This window comes from Argopecten irradians, chromosome 4 (assembly GCF_041381155.1).
Source record: "Argopecten irradians isolate NY chromosome 4, Ai_NY, whole genome shotgun sequence".
Classification (NCBI taxonomy): domain Eukaryota; kingdom Metazoa; phylum Mollusca; class Bivalvia; order Pectinida; family Pectinidae; genus Argopecten; species Argopecten irradians.
Genome location: NC_091137.1, coordinates 23,254,941 through 23,278,873, shown reverse-complemented (window position 1 = coordinate 23,278,873; position 23,933 = coordinate 23,254,941). Strand labels below are relative to the sequence as shown.

The 23,933-nt window shown below is 33.2% G+C and overlaps 1 protein-coding gene and 1 long non-coding RNA gene across 2 annotated transcripts in view; both read right to left on the bottom strand.

Moving 5' to 3' along the window:
- The window catches only part of LOC138321019 (DNA-directed RNA polymerase I subunit RPA12-like), a 36,024-nt gene continuing 12,091 nt past the window's right edge, over nt 1-23,933 (bottom strand). The window contains exons 2-4 of the mRNA XM_069264399.1: nt 1,355-1,455; nt 927-1,036; nt 1-190 (exon numbers count right to left, since the gene is read on the bottom strand). Coding sequence (XP_069120500.1) covers nt 166-190; nt 927-1,036; nt 1,355-1,455 — 236 coding nt within the window. The 3' untranslated portion in view covers nt 1-165. The remainder of the gene's footprint in view (nt 191-926; nt 1,037-1,354; nt 1,456-23,933) is intronic.
- LOC138321020 (uncharacterized) lies at nt 8,701-11,522 on the bottom strand. The gene is made up of 3 exons (XR_011208272.1): nt 10,963-11,522; nt 10,135-10,263; nt 8,701-9,545 (listed from the first exon to the last, which is right to left on the bottom strand). It is a non-coding gene; the product is annotated as an uncharacterized lncRNA (long non-coding RNA).

The window sequence follows — 23,933 nt, the reverse complement described above, 5'->3', positions numbered from 1 at the left end:
TACATATATACAAGTAATTTATTACTCTTTTAACAGTGTAACAAATATTAAGAACAATGTACATTTAAACATTTCCATTTCAACAAAGATCTATGCTCATATATTTTTCAGTCATCTCATATATTTCACATGATATGCCACCAGTACAGATGAAGCCCAGTGATGTCAGGAGTATTCAATCTCTTGGAACCTGAAATCAATAAATAGGTGTGTGTTTAAGAGTGATGATCAAGGAAGTGTTTCAGTCTACCAGTAGTTATAAGTTTCACAAATAAAATGTATAGTTCATTGGATCTATAACAACACCAGACAAAAATCACTGTTCTGATGACATTAATCGCAATGTGCAGCGCCTTTGACTTAAAAAGAAAAAAATAATATGCAAGAAAATTCACAGTTCAATTTTCACTATCCAGATCATGTAAATATACATGTATACTAAGTACATAATTTCATTGAGAAAAAAAAAAAACATTAACCAGAGCATGCTTCCAAAGGATGCTGTCAGATCTTATTTAAAAGTATTTATATATCAAGTGTAACAGTCTGCACTGTTACTTTTCGATCTTGTATAGGTATTTCTGTTGGTATCAGCAGACCATTGCAATTGCCTGACACTTTCTTGTTATGATTTATTTTCATGACTTCTACTTTTCCACAAAATTGAATTGCGCACAAAAATTATGGTACCGTAAAAATTTATATAAAGTTTGCAGTAAACTTTCCGAAATTGTAATAAAGAGATGAGAAAAACTGAAAATAATAACAGACAGAGCTTGGACTGAGACCCTTAAAACCCTATCGATAGAACTACCTGGTCACAGCACTATTTCTTATTTTTTTTTACTCTTCTAAAACTCTATTGGTGGTGCTAAGTAACCTGTTGACATTTCTATGTCTTATCAAGGAGTATACATAGTACATACCTGCAGTCAGGACAGGAAAAGAAGACAGTCTGACCTTCATCAGCTGACCGTGTTTGTCTTGTGGTGTACACCATTCCTTCATGACCACATTTGGGACAATTTCTGTCGACCTGAATAATGAGAGAATGTCAGGTCAAGTTGTAACATCTTAAATCCAGACTTGTAAGTACATGTATTTCATACTGTGTGTGCAGTTTTAGCAAGAATCTTCAAACATACACAGATTATAGATCTGTTTGACGATTATATTAACTGATATTTGGTTCTATCGGGTTACACAGAATTTGGGTACTGGAAATAAATATGTTTTTGAATGGCCTGGCTTATATATATATCATGTACATAACAATGCAATTAGAGGTTATTATTCAGTTCTGTCTCAGTCTTAAGCCAATTAATTCGATTTTAGTATGTATATCAGTGCTTACTGTGGGTCCTGTGAGATCACCAGTCTCCTCCTGAGCTTTTAATGCTGCTTTGTCAGGCTCATTGAACACAATACGAGAAGTAGTTTTCGCTGTATCAAATTCTGAAGAAAGAAACAAGTAAGACCTTATGATCCAAACTATTAACTAGCTAGGGTTGTAACAATACCACTTTCATGGATACATATGTCCCATGACACGATTCATTTCGATCTGATACATCCCACTCTAATTACAGGTACATTATTGTTTCAATTATTTTGATAGATTTGGATTTATAAGTGCATAAGTATAAATGTATAATGTGTAAATGAAATTGCATGCCACCTCCTAATCCCTATTGAGATTCCTCCTCTAGACTCTTTTATATTCGGACGTCTGATAGATGTCTCCCTTTCTATCCTTTAAAATTACTATTTAATAAGACTTTATCATTGGATGAAATTCCAGACATCCTTAAAGTGAATAGTCGGGCAAAGGAAACCAGTCTAAATGCGTTCTTTGGCCTTCCAAAAGTCATTGTATACCATAATGATGGTCAAGTTCTGCTTACGGTGTCCAGTTTTGACCATTGAAATTTTGGGGAAGCCCCGTGTAAATTTAGCACAGTTCTAAATATAAATTCGCCAAACTCTTTGAAAACGAGGCTGCGTGGAAATGTCAACATGGACATGTGTTTCTCAGTCGTGTCGGTTTCGTTTCGTGTGATAAACCACTAATGCGGTATGCAAATTGTTGTTTTGAGATGACACATTTGATGCAAATGAAGTATTATTACATTAATGACAATGCTTTGTAATAATTTTTCGATAAAAGCATCTTGTACATGGAAATCGACACAAATATTCGGCCGATGCAGAGAGATGGGGCCCCGGCAAGGGGCAATTATTGCAGCATAGCATTCGTCGTATTTTACATCAACCGAATCATGAAGGTTAAATACAAATAATCGTAACATAATTTCCCATTTAAAACCACACGAAAACGTTCCATAGAACGTCCATGCATGTAGCTGTCAAAGATGTGAAAATAAATTAGCTCATACATAGATATTTCACAAGTACAATATATGTGTTCAATTATTCGTGTAGTTTTTTGCAGAGATTTAATTAAATTATCTATGACTCTGTTTGGTTTTTTTTTGTAAACAATATTTGAGTTCTGGAGAGAGATGACATGAATGTCCAGCTGGAAGGACAGAAACTTTTATGATGTATATATATCGTACAATGTATATATGTAAACGTACATTCCATGTAGCTGCTATAGAATTACAACTAGGAAATTATCTCAAACATTGATAATATTTAATCTTCACATTAATGTAGGCCTATGCTGTGAGAATTAACACATCATATATATTTCCAGAAAACATATAGGCCTACATGTATGTTACTTTCCTTTTCTGTTGTTTCCTGTTCTTTTTTGTGCTCTGGAGAAAAAGATGATTGAGTTGAAGAAAAGTAATTAATTAAGAGAAATGTGTACCACAGTACTTTGTCTGTAGCCGAGGGGTTCTATAGTGTTTTAATAGTCCAGTAATTAATAATTAAATTGAAATTTCAAAATTAAGATGAAATTGTAAATTCCATTTTTGAATGAAGTGGTTCCCCTCCTTTGAGAGTACACAGTGTGTATACCCTTTTTGGTTTTTAGGAATAATACCTGAATAGGAACCTGAAATAACATGACAATCAATCAGGTATGTGTGTGTTGGGGGGTGGGGGGGGGGGGGGGGCTAAAAGACAGAAGAATCATGAGGTTGGGAAGTTGTAACTTGAGGGGGGGTTGAAATATAGAAGAAATAGCTACAGATAACTGGAAGTGGAAGGGTGCTTTATCATTGATCTGGTCATTGCATATTTGGGGTTTACATGGCTTTTTTTTGGTTATTTAGTCTCATTGATTTTGGAGCAACTTTGAATCCATATGGTACTGTATATCTTTCTTTTTTCCATGTGTAGCTATTTCTTCTGTATTTCACCCTCCGCCCAAGTCACAACTTCCCAATAGGTACCACTTTTTTGTTTAGAACTCAAATCAAAGACAGATGTACATAGTACTACATACTACATTTTAGTCTATGTGTTTGTAATCACTGTTACTACAGTATTAATACATAAATGGTCTATGTACAAGTTACACATAGACAATAAATGTGAAATTTGGTTCAGACAAAAAGATTTTTAACATTTCAGATAACTTGCTAGTTTTATGGTTTTTTTTATATGTTGAGTCTACTCTCTTGTAAAGTAGAATTTAGAAATGCTAAGACAATGGTATCTATATTGCTATATGTAAAAAAAATCCTTATATTATAAAAGTAATTGAAAAGCTATCTCACAAGCCCTGACAAACAAATGGGCCGGCATATGGATGCAAGAATTATAATCACTGGATCTCGAGGACTAATATAAACAAATATTTCTACAAAGTTAAACAATGAAAAAGTATTGCATAATAATTTTATTTAATGATTACAGTTGAAAGGAACATTTAATAAATTAATACTGTTTAAATGTTCTGTTCATGATCTTCTAGGTCGATATTGGAAAAGTTTACTTTCAAGAGCACTCATATCAACATTCTTCAGTCTTCATATGATGCTTATTGTATGTATATGTATACATACACTTGTATACAGGTCCAAGGGATGAACTTTCTGTATTCATGTCACTATGCATGTATTGTGCCTGAAAAAAAGAACCAACAATTTTTTATATCTGTTGAATATGACAAAAATTGAAATGATCAATTTCAAATATATATAAATGAATAAATGTAGGTTCATTCTACAGGTTTTTTTTTTTATTTTAGAGAAAACATTTTATAAGTTGTGAATGTGTCACTGATGCATTTGATAGAATCAAATATTGTTTCAAAAAAGATACAAAATTCATTATCTATAGTTCCAACAAAAATTCAGAATAATTATAAATGATACATGGCTGCAGTACATTTCAACTCTGTAAAGTTTGTCATATACACATGAACCAGGTACAGTTGTAATAAATATACAAACACTATTTATTATTATGACCAGAAATAATACTGTATGTGTCCTCCAAATATATCTAAAGAACAAGCTAAAACCTACATGTACATATGTATATGTGTATATCAGAACATATACAATACAATTTTACCAATTAACCTACAATGTAAATCCTATATACAATGTATGTGTATAACACTACCAGAACATGTACAGAACAAAAATTTACAAATTAAAAATCTATAAATATATACATCAGAACTGTATGAATTGACCGGTAGCATAATATTATAGATTAATTGAAACAAATCTTAGCTTGATAATGCACTAGCGGTTACATTCTAACTGTACATGCATTACAACGGTACATTTTATAAATATACAGGGCATTCATTACCCCTAAAGAGGCCCCACGAAAGAACCGCTATTTACCCCAGGGTTACGTTTTACGCGATTGGGGAACAGGTATGAAACATGTGACCATATGTGACCACTCATTTATGAAAAAATACTGCTAGGGACTATTTACATAATGATCAAAATACGAAGACTCACTCACTATCAGCTGAGCAGGGAGTACCGGGTAGTAGGCCTAACAGGTACAGTACCATGCCAAAAGTATTCGGTCACAATGGCGGCGTGTTTAATATGACGGCAAAAACGAAACGAATTCCAAATTAATTTTACTTATATACTAAACAGTTAATTGCAACGGTATTACACACTTACCTTCAGTATTTTGTAAGATGTCCTTTCAATCTGATTACGTTTAAAATTCGTTTAGGGATCGTGTTGTACAAGCTTTGAATGTAGCAAGGTGTGATCTCCGTCCAAATCCTCTGAATCTCGGAGAACAAGTCATTTGCCGATTTCACAGCTGCTACTCGAGACTGAAGTTTTCTTTTTATTAATAACCAAAGATTTTCAATTATGTTTAAATCTGGTGATTGAGCGGGCCAACTCATTCCATTAATTCCGTTCTGGGCGATGTAGTCTTGGGTGGACCTCGCACGGTGAACTGGGGCATTGTCGTCTTGGAAAAAATAGCCACCAGTAGGAAAATGTCTGGCAAGAACTGGCCAAAGATTTTCCTCCAAAACCTCCTGATATTTTGCAGCATTAATATTTCCTTCCACTCGAGCTAATGTCCCCACACCGTTCCAACAAATGCACCCCCAAATCATAACCTCGAGTTTGTTTTGGGTATTACGCGGCTGCACAAGATCCGGTCGCCATCCTTCACCTCGCTTTCTCCATATATAAACTCTGTGGTCCTGTCCAATAACTATTTTGCTTTCATCTGAGAAAATAACTCGCTTCCAATTATATATTGTCCATCTCCGCTTTTCTCTACACCAAGCAAGTCTCTTAGTTCGGTTACTCTGCTTCACGACAAGTTTCTTCCTAGAAACACACCTGGTATACCCATGTTGGCTCAGATGTCGCTGAAGTGTTCTTTTAGAAGTCGAAACATTACTTTGCTCATTGTATTTAATGGTAACATCAGTAAGGGAATCCCTCCTATTGTTTTTAACAATCCTCTCCAAAGAACGATAATCCCGCAAATTCACTAACTTTGGTCGTCCGCTTCTCGGCCTGTTTTCCACTGAACCACATGTACAAAATTTGTTAACAATGTCAATAACTGTGGACTTGGGTATTTTTAACATCATACCTATCTTTCGTCGTGAATATCCACTCCTAAACATCCCTACGATCATATTTTTAACGCCCATTGATAGTTCTTTTCCTTTTCGGCCCATCTTGGCAATACACGTCCACGGGAAAAAACAGAAAGCAGACGGCAACAAAAAAATTGTGTGACGTAACATGACGTCATACGCAAACCTAAAAATGACGCACGTCATCATCAGTGACGTTTACAATGAATGCCAAGGCCATTTTCAGCGATGTTATTGACACGACGTTAACACGCCGCCATTGTGACCGAATACTTTTGGCACGGCACTGTACGTACAGTAGCGGTCCGGAGCCGCGTGATCGTTTGAACTGTTCTCTTCACTATAACAAGTTGTATTAACACTCTCCATGCGTCGTAATGTTTACCGAGTCAGTTGTTGTGATTGTCGCTGCTCCATTGCCTTTCCTTTCGCATTTTAGGTGAGTCAGTTGGTTGTTTTGGCGGAAACCTTTTGGTTCAAAACTACGGTAGCCATGTTTTGTTTACTACGGAGAGTGGTGGATGTTGCGCATGCGTTAAGATTGACCTGCACTCATAGCCGGTCGGGAGGGACTTTTAGGATTCCCATAGATATTATTATTTTCTTCGCATGTACAGCGATTTTGACGGAAAGTTTTATTTTTCTAATTCATAAGAAATTATACCGGATATATTAATACCATTTTTACCGATTTTACAGTCACTTGCCCGACTATTCGCTTTAAGACAGCTAATGTTAATGCCCTATATAAAGGTAAAGGTGACATAAATGACCCAAATAATTATAGACCAATTGCAATAGTCGATTTTCCAATTGTACGAGTCTTAAGCGGCGCGCCTATTTTCTTCAATGACATAAGCGATATGCCAGACATACGCGAAGCGAAAGTAGGTTTTCACTACATGCAGACAATCCGAAACCTGGCCTGAAATGAAGTAAAAATAGGGTAAAACACATTTGTTGGGGCATCTGCAATAGTGAATCCATGTTTAGTAGCAAAGAATAAATGCACAGGGTCACGTTGATTAATTTCCCTACGACAAATCGGCAGTTTGAACGATGTAAAGTGTAAATAAAGCGACACAAATATGTTAAAAAACATTATGTTGCGAGGAGAACTAGGACCACAAAATACCCAGATACCCAACCTGCATGTTGAACATCATGTATTGCAATAAAAGCAGCAAAACGGAGACCTAAACAAGACATCATCAACTTATACCATAGATCTACATATGCATGGACATGTAGGCCTAAGCTCTTACACGTACAAATGTAGCTATGACAGTTGTTTAGTAACTCTCATATTGAATTAAGGCATCGTAATATCTGCAGCATTTATTTTAATCTCTTTTAGAGTACCTTATGATATCTCAATAACATATATAACAATGTTTTATGTATGATAGATAGAGGATCTTAATCAGACTTACATTTTTTTATTATGATTTATTAGGACAATTGATGGATGCAGGCTTGAAGCCTCTATATCCATATCAACAATATGCATTCATAAAATAAGTAAATAAATTCCAGTATATCAATGGCTATGATCCTACAATATAGACTATTAGATTTTAAAACAAATATTTTTCCAGTGTTTATGTAACATTACTTCAAAGTTGTATCTGCAGTATCTGCATCTATAATATGTTGCGGCAAATTATTCCATATGTCTACTATTCTGTTACTGAAGAAATTCTTTCTTAATTCTAAATTGCAACGTTTCTTAAAAATTTTCTCAGAGTGACCTCTTTGCCTGTACTGTCCATTTGGAAAAAGTTCTCAGTGACTCTATGATCATATATGTTTTTAACTATTTTAAAAACAGTTATAATGTCCCCTCTAGTTCTCCGATGTTGTAAAGTTGGAAGATTTAGTCTTTCTAAGCGTTCCTCGTATGTTAGGTTTTTGAGTCCCGGAATAAGTTTTGATGCCCTTCTCTGGACATGATTGAGTGTCTATGAACACTGTGGAAAGTGGCATATCAAAGCGTTTAAGGAGATTAATAAATTTAATATTATCAAGCCATGAGTGTAAGATTCTATTCAATTCTATATCAGATCAGTACAATTGTGTTATGGAAATCTAGATAGAACTTATCAACTTTCCATTTCAAGAGTGGTGGAATCAAGCTTGGAGTTGACATTTTTGTCAACAGAGACACTTGTGTGACATCATATTTTGATCATGACGTCATTATTTGTACCTATGATGTCTCAATAGTATTTTTAATTTACAGGTGTGTTGTGATATTAATGGCATTGCTAAACAGGCCAGTTGATTAGTTATGTGATAAATATACATTTGTGCTAGATATTATAACATGTCAAACTACTGTATATATATTTTAAGAATCAAGCAAAATGCCAAGTCTACATCCTTATCCTTCTGTGATTCTAGCTAGTGGTTGTCATTTAAATAGTACCATTTACAATTTATATTGAATAAATAACTTTCTAGTGCTATTGTTACTTAGACATGACAAATTGCCCAAGCTAGAATCCAGTACATGTTGAAAAGACAATGTGACATCTCAATACTTTCACATTTTGAAGGAGCTGTACCCTTTAAAGTAAAGCCAGTTTTGGACCAAACTAATTGAATTTGCGGTGCAATACGTCTTGTGCAATCTTGAGAAGCAATTCATGGAAAAATAAAAAATCACTCAATTGTAATAAATTTGTCATTTTATTCACTTATTTGTATAAAAAGTGTGTGCTTTATTGCTTATTTGTAACAGCATACACTAAATGTTTAAATAAATGCTATTAAAAAAAGGTAATGATCTATCAAATCCAATGAGTATATCCCTGTTTGGGTGTATTATAAATATCATGGTCATATGACGGTAATATTCAGATTTCTCAGAAATAATTGATTTATTGTTAACTTATTAATGCGATTTTATGCAATGAAACCTCTTTTGATTACATACGTTTCAATGAGTATGGAGATTTTATCTCAATCACTTTCTTTTTGTGTTGTTTACATGAGGAAATCCCATATACACTGTAACCAATATATATGGAAGTTCACATCAGATATAGACCTTTTTGCTCTATATGCACTATTTTTAATAGACCTACATGATTTTATATACAGGTCCTGAAGAACTAGGTACTTTTTTCCTTCTTTCCCATTGAAATGCAGAGACACCTGGTTCATACTTTGCTATGATAGATTCCAGCAATGATTGTGGACAGTGATGACAATCTATTGCTTCACAAATCTTGTGGAAGTTAAAAGCTGTCAGTCGGCCATATTGCATCATCTTCCAGACTTAATTTCCAGACTTCCCACAGGGGCTGGTCTCGATATCCTCAACAATTTTTGGTGCATAATTTCCAAGATTCTCTATCAATTGTTCTAAGGTTGAATTAAAATCACTCATGTTCTTAATCTGATTGTCAATTGAATAGGCAAGACATGAAGTGGTCTAATTCCTCTGTGACTGTTCAAATGATTCATCCATATTCTCATACAATATATCCATTTTCTGAGTGTCTGGATGCAGCTGAAATATGAATAAAATAACTTGATTTTAGGCTGTCCTTCTAGATCTGTACATTCACTACTTAACACATTTTCATACAAACATTTTTTGTAGGAACAACACTTACTGCAATACAGTAAGGAATAGCTAGTTTTACATTACATATATAAATTATCTATAAGAGCACTTTAATTTCCATGAAACAACATGTTAGTAGATTTATAGATTTGATCATGTGATTCCTTCACAGTTGGGTTTTATTAGTTTGACACCCTATTAATAACCAAGGTCATGTAACGACATGTCAGGTTTATTTGTGGAGGAAAGCCACTGATAAGTGGTCAGTTCCTACCAATTGCTCCACATGGGATTCTAGCTTGCAAACCAGAGGTAGAGGGCTTGTAGTAGTATGTCGAGACATAAACCACTCGACCACTGCACCCAACCCCCCTCCTCCCCATTGATAATGAAAAGATTTCATATAAGGTTACCAAATCTTTTGGTTTGATTGATTAATCCAAACCTTAGTAAAACAAATATTGAAAAATTAGCAACTTGTTTCTTAGCATTTATTAGCATAAAAAAAATCCTGCATATACCGCCGTTGTACCTGTTTCAGTTTCGCAGTGAAGTTTTTATGTCCAAAGATTCTCTGTCACAGGCAAGACATGGATCGTAGGTGTCCAAAGTATTCTTTCTCACCCCATGATGATCAGATCATTCAATACAGCTAGAATACCTGTAAAGTATGATAAATATAAGTTCAGCACATACCTTATGCATACATTTTCTACAGGTTTATGTTTTTTTTTCAGTTCCAAATGCATCTGTAATGCATTTTCTTATATTGAAAAAAAAAACCAAGAAAAATACAGATATATTTATAGTACTAGTAAGTACAGTAGTAATGTAATTTAATCCATTTCAGCTATATACTTGTTGTAAATTTGTATGTGTACTTTCAACCTATGACCTATATAAAAAAATCTAGTGAAAATGAAGTTTGATTACTAAAGATGCTTCATCGCCGACAGAGCGTAAATAATTATTATCATTTGGACAAAAAATTAAGATTAAATGTGTATTTATATTACATCTAACTAACACAAAAATAAATATATACCAATGATTTATTTTGCTATTGTTGTCTGCACAATCAATACCTAATTCCATATGACTTTACCACCACACCTCCCAACTGGGAAAAGTTATACAACAAAAGGGGCTGCAATAGAGGCTCCAGCCTGGTTTCAAAAGTCATCCTGAGGAAATTATTGTTTGAGGAGCTTTTTTCCAAGCTGATAATTTAATAAACATATATTTTGACTTTGCAAATGATTTCTTAAACATATACTTTATTACTGTTTATAAAACGACATGATTGTTTTTATCAGATAATCGAAATATTTTTTTTATTTTGGTCTACATTTTTACTAACCTGTCAATAAAAATGCAGTTGGCTGACATGACCTCTCCCGTGGATTTCTTTATGGAAAACCATAAATGGCAATATTTCCAGTTCATGAAGATCTGATATCGCCTTAGCCAGGAACATTATACAAATGTTGCCAGTATATGTTGAAGATCAAACTTTTAGCATGCCGGCTGTCAACAAATAATCGGCAGACCTCACAACTCCTATATGCTCCGAGTCTCATTTTGTCAGTAATCAGACGATTGTGTATAAACGGTAGTCAAAAATATCATACAAGATAAATGTTGGTGATCGAGATGTAAAATCTAGATCTAATGTTATAATAGATCGGGTGATTTCACTGCCTCACACAGTTCAATAAGCTCAACTTTTTAAAAATTGTACGTAGAGATCCCTAACTGATAGGTACATTGATGTAAAGCTTAAATATATTAAGTCATTGCTCGCTGCCATTTGTAAACAAAGTAATTCCGGAAGTGTTTTGTGTCTGGTGTTGGCGATTATAAAGGTGAAAACCAAACCGGAGAGTCCGATTCCGTCATGACGGAAAATGGACTATTGAAAAGACTTTTTTTCAAATATGTATTTAGATTACTATTAAGATATGAATAATGGCTACAAAATCTACAATCAAGCGGCAACACATTCCTTAAATGTCTTCCATTTGTCTTGTTGAGATAAAAGAGAAACAAATGCACGGATTTAGCATAAATAGCTGTACATAACTAAATATTTTTGTTTTTGCAAATTATTTTTAATCTGCCATATATACAATTTTGTCTCTCATCCTATAATAATTAACTTTTCTTTGTTTTCATACCAAATCTGGCTTTCTGATTGGCCAATATTTTTTTTGCATACCACTGCATGGCGCGAAACCCCGACGTTATCGTGACGCCACAATAGAGACATTGACGTTGCGTATTGATTCGGAAAAAAGAATCCCTTGAAAAACCACTATAATGTTACATTTAAACATACTTCATTTTATCAAATAGAGTATAAAATTAATTATAAGTATTGATGTCACTATTTTTTTTTATTTTATCGGGGTATGAAAAAAAAATGTTTGCAAACTTTTGTGAGAATCCGCTACACGGATTCACACACTTTGCAAACAATTTTTTTTCATACTCCGATAAAATTAAAAAATAGTGACATCAATGCTTAAGATCAAAATTGATTTTAAATGGATAAAAAATGTAATGATTAAGGCAACTAAAACCATTAATTAATTTGTCTTCTTGCTGATATGATAAGAAAGGAAACCCTAAAATGTCCAGCAGGAGGGAAAACTATAATCTAGAAAATATTCATGAATAACTTTCTGTGATGTCTGTAGAAACACAAAAGACAAATTCTTTTTTTAAGATTAGTAATATTGCTGAACCTGAGCCCAGATCACATTTTTCATATGAAAATATTTCCATTTACATTGATAAATATATATGAAAAGAAACTTACCGGCCACCAGCAAAGTACAAACGAAGACGAGCCCATTCATCATGATGGATCAACAATCAATGTTGTGTACTTCTACTCTGTGAGGCTGTCCTTTTTATACTAAAGGGATCGTGATACGACCTGCAGCATCTGCACCATCTCTCGTCCTCGACGTCCACACCTGTCAAATTTCTCGAGTACTCAACATGATAAAAAACAAAAAACTTGAATAATCGTGATGTTTATGTATTTATTGACGTACTTGGACTGAGTTTTTCAGCTGTTTATGATGATTTATGATGTGGTGATATTTGAATTGAAAAGAAAATACAAAACGTCACCATGTTACAAATATCTGTATTTCATAAACACTATATGCAAATTGATAACTTAACTACAGAATGAAACTGCCTTTTTATTTGTTTTTCATTTGAAAGATTTTTGTAAATAAATTAATATGTCCAGAACGATGCAGCACCATATTTTGAACGAAAATGTACATATAATGTTATAAAAACCCTATTCTTTATATGAGTACTTTGACGCATGGACGACATATCGCACATTTGTTTTAAACCGGAAGATGCTACTATGATCTGAAAGAAAACAAATATATATCTAAATACAGATCAAGATAATGTGGCCAATGATGAAACTGTTACAATAGGTTAATACCGGGTATGGGAAAAGGATAAAATGCCAGACCAAAAAACCTTTACATACAATGTAATTCAAAAGCAATATCTATCAAATAACTTGACTTAACTAATCTACAGTCATCAAAATATCATTAGCAGAACTTTTTAAACGTAGAGTACACGTTGGATCTAGAATGAAAAGAGAGAAAAAAATCCATATTCAGATGTAAATAAATCCATAATACATGTACCTACATGTACTTAAAACAAATACTGGTTTTATCAATTTCTACAATTATTCATACCAGTGTTTTGTTGATGGTCAAACTTCTCGTTAAATCATTTATCATGTGAAATAAGTCTTCTGACAAAAGCAAAAACGATTTCAAGGACTTTTTTTTTCTTTTCTTTATTTTAAAATCCCCACATAAAAAATCAGATATACAAAAGCGACAATGTATATATGCCTTATTGATGATATAGTCTAGTCACCCTGCGTTTAACCTCAAAGTAAATGCAACAGAAACAATTTATACCATAAAGCACATATTCAAAATCCGCAAAAATTGACAAAGGGGAAATATTTAAAATTTTAATTTGAAATATGTTGATTTACACATATATATTATAGAGAGAACAAAGAACGATAACTCTGTGTATAGACAACTGCAGAATACGATATACACTTACTAAATAAATGTACAAGAGGATTTGTTAGTTTAACGTCCTATTAACAGTCAGGATCATGTAGGGACGTGCCAGGTTTGTTGGTGGGGAAGCCGGAGTACGCGGAGGAAACCCACCGACCAGCGGCCAGTACCTGGCAACTGCCCCATGTGGGATTCGAACTCGCGACCCCAAGGTGGAGGGCTTGTGGTAATATGTCAAGACATCTTAACCACTCAGCCTAAATGAACAAGAACTTGCAAGTGTTATAAAATACGCTTTAGAGGAAATGATTGAAAAAAAAATGTGTTTTGCAATATAAATTCATAAAATTTCAAATATGACATGAGATATTATGTCCGTGTTTATCATGTTAACCAACTTTACTACATTCTTTCAATCACTTTCTGCGATATATGTTTGCCATACAACAAAGCATAAACGAAGAATAAACTCAAACAAAAACATAATGAGGTAAAAACGGTATAAAGCTAGTATATTAATAATCCGAAATAAAAGGCCAAAATAAATTCAAAGTAAAATCAAAAATCATTTCTATGGAATATATATTCAGTCACTATAGGGTCTTCCTCAGTCCAAAATCCAAAAACATCCATGCAACATATTTGTATTAAATTACTTACTTATGCGTACTCAAAATAACTAGCTGGTGTCTTCAAACAGAATTGAAATGTTAAGAAACCTGATACTGTATTCTATATTAATATGTTACATTGCATTGTAAAATCGTGTGAATAATGTAAATATCGTGTATAAGTTCTAGGGAATATGCGTTATATGTTGTGACCACTTGTGTTAGAATCCTTGTTGTTACTTTGTACGATATCATTTTAAGACACAATTACAAGCTTCTAGATTTTATTTTTTGGTGGGGGGTGGTTGTCTACAATATGTATATGTGTTGTGAGCATTAGCCTTCATGCAAAATATTATATTTATATTCATCTGAAGAACTGAAGAACTTAATTATATATTTTGATTGTACAATATATTCTTAAACAACTAGAAGAGAAACAGCAGATAATGTGTACTGTCTGTAAAAGATCGTCCGACTAATATGCATTGCCTTTAAGTCAACTCACACAAAATGTTATGCTTCGTTGATTAATAGTGGTTTTTTTTTAAGATTTTCTCTTTCTACATTGATTTATTTGTTCCCCGATTAAAATTTAGATAAACAGAGTTTTTTTTTCAATTATTACACTGGCGTAATTAACGTTGAGCGTAACGTTTTGTGAATTAATGTGCCATACAATTGTGCAAGACAATTCTTCCAAAAGTGGAAAAATCCTAAACTACCTTTAGAAACTTTTTTTTTTCGTTCAAAATTTTTAATCAATTTTTATTATTTTCAAACTGTTTTTGCAAGCACTTTGTGGCAAAATACGATAAATTATATTTGTTGACCATAAATCAAAAATTGATTTTCAAGGATTTTTCGCTTTTGACCTTAAAAAATCCACATTTTCTCTTATATGATAATTTTTGATATGTTATTTATGTCATAATATTATTAACTAAAAACACTTAAATTGTTTCTGTTGCAATTTCTTTGAGGTTTGGTCATTTTTCGCGTAGGGTGAGTAGACTATTAAAAATATAATTGATATAACATGCAGTATATCGTATACTGTCCTAGATTCGGTGCTGTGCTTATATACACCCCTCGTTTTTTAATTCATTCTGTCTTTGTCGGGGTATAAACGAGTGTGTGTCAATGAAAATAGCTAATAGAGGAATAACGACATCCTACTGTAACGTTACCAGCAGATACATTTGGATTGTTGGCAGTGCGACTGAATTTCAGTAAGCAGATTGAACTCGACAAAGTAATTAGTCAATATTTGTTTTAGTATGTGCTATTATAACGATATTTTACACGTTGTACGTAATGCATTATTCACCTAACGTAAGTTTGAGAATTTCGAGATCCTAGATATATATCTGTATGTAATGTTAAAGACAACAGAAACGTAATAAAGAATTTTCTGTAAATTTGTGAGTAAACTGTAACGTGTACGTGTTTAAACCAGTAACGATATATACTTTTTATTACAATATAAAGGTAGAACAATTGCATAATCGATTAGTATTCTTGCCTGATATCCCTTTCCGAATCTCTCAAGTAAAATTATATTTACATTAGCTTCTTCATATAGTCAAGTGCATACTTGTCCGTCAAATATAGAGGGCTTACCAGCCACCAGAAAAATTCATGATAACGTGGTGACGTGTTATATTTTCTTTTCAACTGATATATTACCGCATCATATAACATCATAAAACAGCTGCCAACTCTACGTCAATGAAAATACATAGACTTCACATTTGTTCTATCTTTTGTGTTTTTACCATGTTGAATACTCCATAAATTTGACAGGTGTGGACGTCGAGGACGTGAGATGGTGCAGATGCAGATGCATTTTAGGGTTTCCTTTCTTATCATATCAACAAGAAGACAATGGAATTGATTGCTTTTAGTTGCCATTATCATTACAATTTAATCCATTTAAAAAGCCTTTTGACCTATAGGATTAGGACAAAATTGTATATCTTGTAGATTCAAATTAATTTGCAAAAACAAAAATATTTAGATATGTAGAGCTATTTATACTAAATCCATGCTAGTTTCTCTTTTATCTCAACAAGACAAGTGCAAGACATTTAAGGAATGTGTTATCGCTTGAACGTGGATTTTGTAGCCATTATTCAAATATAAGTCTTATAGTTGAAAACAAAAATAACTAAATTATTGCTTGTTAAGAATTAAACTGTAAATAGCATATGATCCATTTTTCTTCAGAATATCTCAACATTTATCATATTACTTACTCAGTGAGTGATATGTACATTAAAGGAACAATTCAGTCTAAGAGTACATTAAAATTTGCATATATATATCGGAAACAAACCAGCTCTAATGGAAATTAGATTAGTTGGTTTTACTGACTTATACCAGAAAAGTCCACTGTAGTGAAATGTATGTGAAATGTTTAAACTCGCTTGCTGTCCGCCATTACACATTGTGCTTGGACGTCTTGTATGCCGAACCCTGGTCCTTGCCAGTGTAGTATAGAAATTTTTGTCTAGAACTACTCAAATCGCTTTTACAGTAGTGTTTTAACATTATTATGTGCATGTTTTGTTTAAATATAATTTCACCAACTCCTCTGTGGTTATGTATTGCATTTGTTTAACATAGGTGACTTTGGCTCGGGTATGGATACAGCTTACATGTTATACCTGCTTAATCGTATTGATCAACGAATTGGAATTTCAACGTTATCAATCAAAATTCTTAACAATGTCTAGATTATGTCAATATTTCTTGTTATATGTTTCATAAGGAATGTAGAACAAATCATTTATGTTATATTTTGCTTCATGGTTATGTAACAGAATTAGCTTCAATGAATGGCCCCATTAAAATATAAGTTATAAGATGTTTCCTAAAAATGATTCATTTCTCTACTGTACAATAGCTACAACAAACTATTTCGACGAACATCAAATATGTTGCCTTTTTATCAAGGCTTTCTTAACTCCAAGACGTCACGTCATTGTTCACTAATGTTCACTTCACGAACTCATCACACTGACACAGCCAATAAAACGTTCTCCATCTTACACTTGTGAAATCAGATAACAAATATCGACAAAGTAATGGGATATCAGATGAATAAAATAATGGAATTATAATTGTATATTGAGATGTACATGTTGTGTTTTAATATACATTTTCACCAACTCTCTGTGGTTTTGGTTTGCATTTGTTTATACATAGGTGACTTTGGCTCGGGTCTAATATGGATACAGCTTATATGTTATTCCTGCTTAATTCCGTATTGGAGCCAAAATCGTATATTGTCGTCAAATGTTACTTTTGATCATATCTTACTGTGTGTCTTATACTACATTTTCAACAGTGATGCTTGAAATAACACTACAGTAGGATGGTTATAATGGCTGTATAATACAGAACATAACTAATAACACATCTATATAGTTCTAAGTGGAGACATTGGTTCTTTAATCCAAGATAGACATATTATTCCTTTGCATTTATAACACAATCAAAGAATAAAAAACAAAATACTAGTCAACTAATATGTCCAATATTTAATTTAGATAACTTTTAGTAGGATTGTACAAACGGCGGTTTAATGCAACAAATACAGGTTATGACATATCCCTGGCTAGCCGTAATCACCTCCACGCTACAGAGTACACACGTCATTATCTCGCGCGGCGAACAGCATCCTATATTCTACTGCTGTTATAACCAGCACGCAATCTTGTGTAGACGGAACTGTTACAGGAACTGATATTTGTCGCTTACAATAAAAACTTAATTAATGATGATAGATATAAAATCGAACATATTCAATATTACTCACGTGTATATGAGGAATTATTACTTGATCACGTGCATTATTATTTTATACGCTCACGACTATTTATTTGTTGACTTATTACTGATAACTTTCTAGCGTCACGAGGTCGACATAGTTTTCGTTAGGGACCATTGTCTGATTCTTATAACTAAGTAAATGTTAATGGAACCTTTTTTTTGTGATACGCCGGTGATCTGATGCTCTTCGATTTTATCTGTGACTACGAACAGATATTGTTTATGTCTCGTTTTGTAGAAATTTAAATGTAAAGTTCAATTTACTTCTGTATGGCTTATGTTCTCTGTCACTTATCTCTAAGCATAATTTTTGTATTCTGCAATACATTATCGGGGACACATTTTTTATCAATTATGGTGAAGATATACGATACTGCCGGGTCGTCCTTATACGTACCGCGTTGTACCATTTTATATCAGAACACAGATAGGCTGACTATCATCTTAAGTCATCACTTTTAACATCTTACAATAGTTTATTCTACCACAGACGATTTCTGGCTTTCTGTGTTTGGATAATAGTACTCTTTCTAAGGCTCTTATTCTGTTTCTAATGTATTTACATACGATAGATTCAAATCTCATCTACTAATGCCTGAGAACGATGAGATTTGTATCAACATATTAAATGTTTTAAATATTTTTATTATTTATCAATACTACTTTACGAGAACAAAACCTAAAAATAAATTTGACCCTAGCACAAAAATAACTGTATTTCGATACCGTGAGATTAGATTAATAAAAAAATAAAAAATTCTAAAGGCACATCAATATTCAATCTTGTTCGATCAGAAACAGTACACATCGTAAAAAACTACCAGGACATATCAGCGACAAAATTTGTTAAGCCAAACTTATCTCTGCACAGTTTACCGTTAATGTTGATTTAAATGATAAAAGACTAATATGATAAACACGTGCAATCATTTTCACGAATATTACAATTGACTATGTTCAAGATCTTTCAACATTGTTTTCTGTCTAAACAAAAAAAAAAATCCATTTAACGTATTCAGATATCAAACAAATGAAGATTCACCTTTTCTCATTGCATTCTATTCTGACGAACCACGTTAATCATGACATTAATGTATTTGGCTTTTAGCGGTGGATCCTATTCGTAAGGTATGGCAGCGGAAATAGACTAAGCGGTGGATCCGTAACCACAGTCACAAAAGTAACCATGGTGAGCATTGTGTCCTCCATGATACTGACGTTGTTAACTAAAATATGCACGCATCATTAGTATTCTGTAATGATATAAAAATAACCAAATCAATTTCTGTCCTTATTTTCATATGTATTATGTATCAAACAGTGTTAATAATGTGTTTATAAATCGAGAGTTATAATTCGCACTTTGACTATGTACCCACTGTATTGAAGCTAACTAATCATGAACTAAAGCGTCAAAAAAACAGCAACCCCATACATATCTATAAAATCCCATCTTAGATGGAGGAATTTCTATAATCCTGATTTAAGCTTTATAAAGAAAAATAATGATATGCAGTTGAAAAGTACATTCAATAAAAGTTCATTGATGAGAGTAAAACAGTGATTTCAAAGAAAATGTATATGGGTGTTATCGTTATGTTTTTTGAGCATTTAAATTCGAATTTTGGCATTGGCAATCTTGATATTTATATTGTTATATCATCCAAAACTACTCAATTCAGAATCTGGGGCAATTTCCGAAACGACATCGCAGAGTACTGTCGGTGAATGGAATGAATTTGGATAGTTGAGCGCGGAATGCAATAACTTTGGATAGTAACTGGGAATGCAATAACTTTGGATAGTTTGCGCGGAATGCAATAACTTTGGATAGTAAACGCGGAATGCAATAACTTTGGATAGTTGCGCGGAATGCAATAACTTTGGATAGTAACGCGGAATGCAATAACTTTGGATAGTTGCGCGGAATGCAATAACTTTGGATAGTAAACGCGGAATGCAATAACTTTGGATAGTTGCGCGGAATGCAATAAACTTTGGATAGTAACGCGGAAATGCAATAACTTTGGATAGTAACACGGAATGCATTAACTTTGGATTGTAACACGGAATGCAATAACTTTGGATAGTAACACGGAATGCAATAACTTTGGATAGAACGCGGAATGCAATAACTTTGGATAGTAACGCGGAAGGCATTTCCCTAAATTCTAGGAGCATAGGCTGGATTGACAAGTAGAATCACCGGTTGGGGACGAAACTTCAGGCACAAGTAATAATTGTTTCTGGCCACTGCTGCATTTTACTACCCAGGATAATTCCTAACTTGGAAAGAGCTATATACAGTAGTCGAGATTACTAGTTTGAGTTGGAATATCTCTTCGTTTTCCTCATATAATTCATAAACTTTGCAACTATCTTTATCGCACTATCCAAAATGCTCCAAGAAGATTACGTCAAATCAATGACATGTTTAAGACCTTTGTTGTTTTAATATGATAAGATTTTTTTATTAATGATCTTTTTCATTCTTCTTCCATCTGTTGCAAAGCGTGATGTGATTATCTTTAAAATTGTTAGAAAAAGATGGTTTTAAAATTTCGTAGATTTGTTTCAAGATAAATAGCCAATAACATCATTGTCCTTGAAATGTTCATTGAAATGAATCAGAATCTTTCCCCTCATTGGTTGCAAAAAATTCGTTTGCTTCCAACGAGGAGGTGGAGAACTAATATTGTCATCAATTCATGTGTCTTATCTCGATGGTAACTCTGGTAAAAACAAAAACGATTGTGAAAATCCAATATACTGCTGAGTATATCGGCATGTATGCATTGAAAAGTTAGATACGTATATATCATTATAGTAATCCACATTCATTTATCAATATGACTGTAGAAACGAATCATAGAATGACATTTTTACTGGACACATGACGTCACAATCAATACTTACCCGCAAGGAGACAGATAAATCTGTAATGTGCAAATACGGAATATTTAAATTACAGTTGAAATCTTTGTTTGTATTAAAGTCTTCCTATGATATGTATTTAATATATATTGACGGCATTGAAACCATAGTAGATGATAATCACTCTAAAAACCCGTACACATATTTCTCTCTTCCGGAAAAACCCTTCAAGGGTACTGATGTGAAGATTTTGACGGACAGTACGTACAAGAACACGTGGGGAAATAACATATACAAGATACAAGATACAAGAGGTTTTATTTAGTGTTGTATGCATACAAATGAAATAACATTAGCTCTGTAGAGCTATTCTTACGACAAACAAAGGTATAAACATTTTATAACAACAAAAGGAGATTGTATTAATGTAAATGATAGGATAGTAATAATATTGTCAAGTTATGAATAGTTTAAATTTATCACAGCATGTAGTTTAGTTTCAAAACAGAAAAAACACACAATATATAGTAGATACATTCTATGGGACATGTTAAAAAAGCAAAGCTAAACAGTTCCATGCTACATTCTACCAAACCAAATTTAAAAAAACGCTGGACACGGTTCGTATATACATACAATACCAAATATGGTATAGGGATTAAAAATTGACAGAATACATGCTAATATAGCAGAACCTAAAACACAATAAAGCACGTTTGTAATACATACAATGTGGATAGTAAGAAGAAAAACATAAAAGCGCAGATTATAAAATAAGACAAAACAAGCAGAGACAGGACAATAAATTTAATAAAAAAAATCATATCTTAGTAGTGAGCACTTTAAAAGGATTTCAGACATAGAATGTTTACAATATGCATGTGATATATGAAAAAAGCACTAAGAGTAGAAAATTATGTTTGTGCAACATTCTGCGAAGCGTCTGATAATTATCGACCTTCCGGAGTTCATTCGGCAGGGACTGTTTCACACCTGGGCAGCCTCAAAAACGAAATGATTTTTTTTTCCATATGAGTGTATGAGTTAACTCTTGTTTTCTGTCTTGTGTTCTCTGTTTTGAAATTATACATAGGGTCATTTTTAATAATTAGGGTCACTTAAAAAATCTCCTGGTGCTAAAGCCATTTTAAAATTTTAAAAAAACTCTGCAGCCATAGATTTATTCTGATGACATGTAAAAATGTAAGTTTGTTTCTGCGTAAAATATCTATCACATGGTGAGGGTAAAATCATTTTTAATAAAACGCAGAGCTCTTTCTTGTATCTTTTCCATCTTTCTTGTGTTGCTGAGGCATAAAAAATGCCACGCAATGCTTAGGGACAATATAATGAAAATTTGAAGTAATAAAAGATTTATAAATAGTCATTTTGCCCATTTTGGTAAAGGTTTCCTCCATATTCTTTTCAAAATAGCTAATGTGTTTGGAGCTGGCCTTTTTGCATAGTTTGGAAATGTCGGTGGTTGTCGACACTTCAAAAATGAAATCAATTTCTACACCTAATAAGCTTACAGAGTCATCGCTATTCAATGTTCTGGTCCCCAATACAAAATGACTTTATGTTTATCATGCGACTTTCTTTCCGAAAACATATTGCCTGGAATTTACTAGGGTTTGCTTTCATTCCATTTCTGGAGATCCCAGTCAATTCAAAATAATATGCTTTCATTTTCCAGGTACTTTTTTAGTTGGACTGGGCAGTTGCTGATGTAGGATAAAGTGTTGTCATCAGCATATTTATACAATACACAGTTTGTTAAAAAGCTAATAAAAATGTCATTAAGAAAAAATAATTAAAAAATCAGTGGGCCCGACTATGGGGACCCGCCTGAGGAACTCCCTTTCTGAGCCAGCTTCCAGTCACTGACCCTGGGGGCGAGCCGAAATCCGCTGGCTTTCTGTCACTGAGTCTAGCTGCTCAATGAGACTGAATTGCAGCACTCATCCAGCCCATAGGCTTTGCAGGCTTCCCCAGCGGCAGATTGTGTGGAGGGATGGCATCCCTAGCTCTGGGTCAAAAATTGGATTCGCCAATTGAAATTTGCGGGTCGCGTGTCGATCCTACCTGGGTATTCTTCACGGGGACAATTTTTTATCATCTTTTATATTGATTAAATCGAAGGGGGAAACATTTAAGAAATGCCAATTAAACATGTATTTCAATCCTAATACCTTTATATTTCTCAATATATCTTTTATTGAAATATATATATAATATAAAAAATTTACTGGGCTTTAATTGAATGGAAATATTTACTTAAATTTTCATCACAAAGAAGTACTAAATTTAAAAAAAAAAATAATTGTCAAACTATGTTCAGTATCAGTTGAAATAATAAAAAAATATATATATCTTATTTGAGAGAAAGAAAAAAAAATGTGAAAATTTCTTTGAATTTTGATTGATTAAAATGTATTTTATATATTTACTATTAATATATTTTCATAAATTAAATGTATTTTTTTCAAAAATGTACACAAAAATTCTGGGAAAAAAATCCCTTCCTTATTTTTTAAACATGATTTTTAATGAATTCCTGATAGTTGTACCCGATCCGGGCTCCAACAAAACTATTATAATTATCAAAAATGGGCGGCCATTACGATTGCAAACCTTTGTGACTTGGGGGACAGTTAGGCCTATTAAACATTAAAAACGCGTAGTAAATCATTTACAGTTGTAAGCTGTGTTTGTTTTTGATGTGTAATGCTCACTAGCTGTAATCACAAAATATATTGAAAGGCCAGGTAATTGTTTTCTAATGGTGGCCCATATCGGCGAAGATCAACTTTCAGCTGTAATTTACACACGTGTGACACTACCAAGCCCAGGCATCATGCAGGTCAAAACGCCTTGGACAGAATTCCATCAGTATTGCACCTAACACATGATGGTTGTCC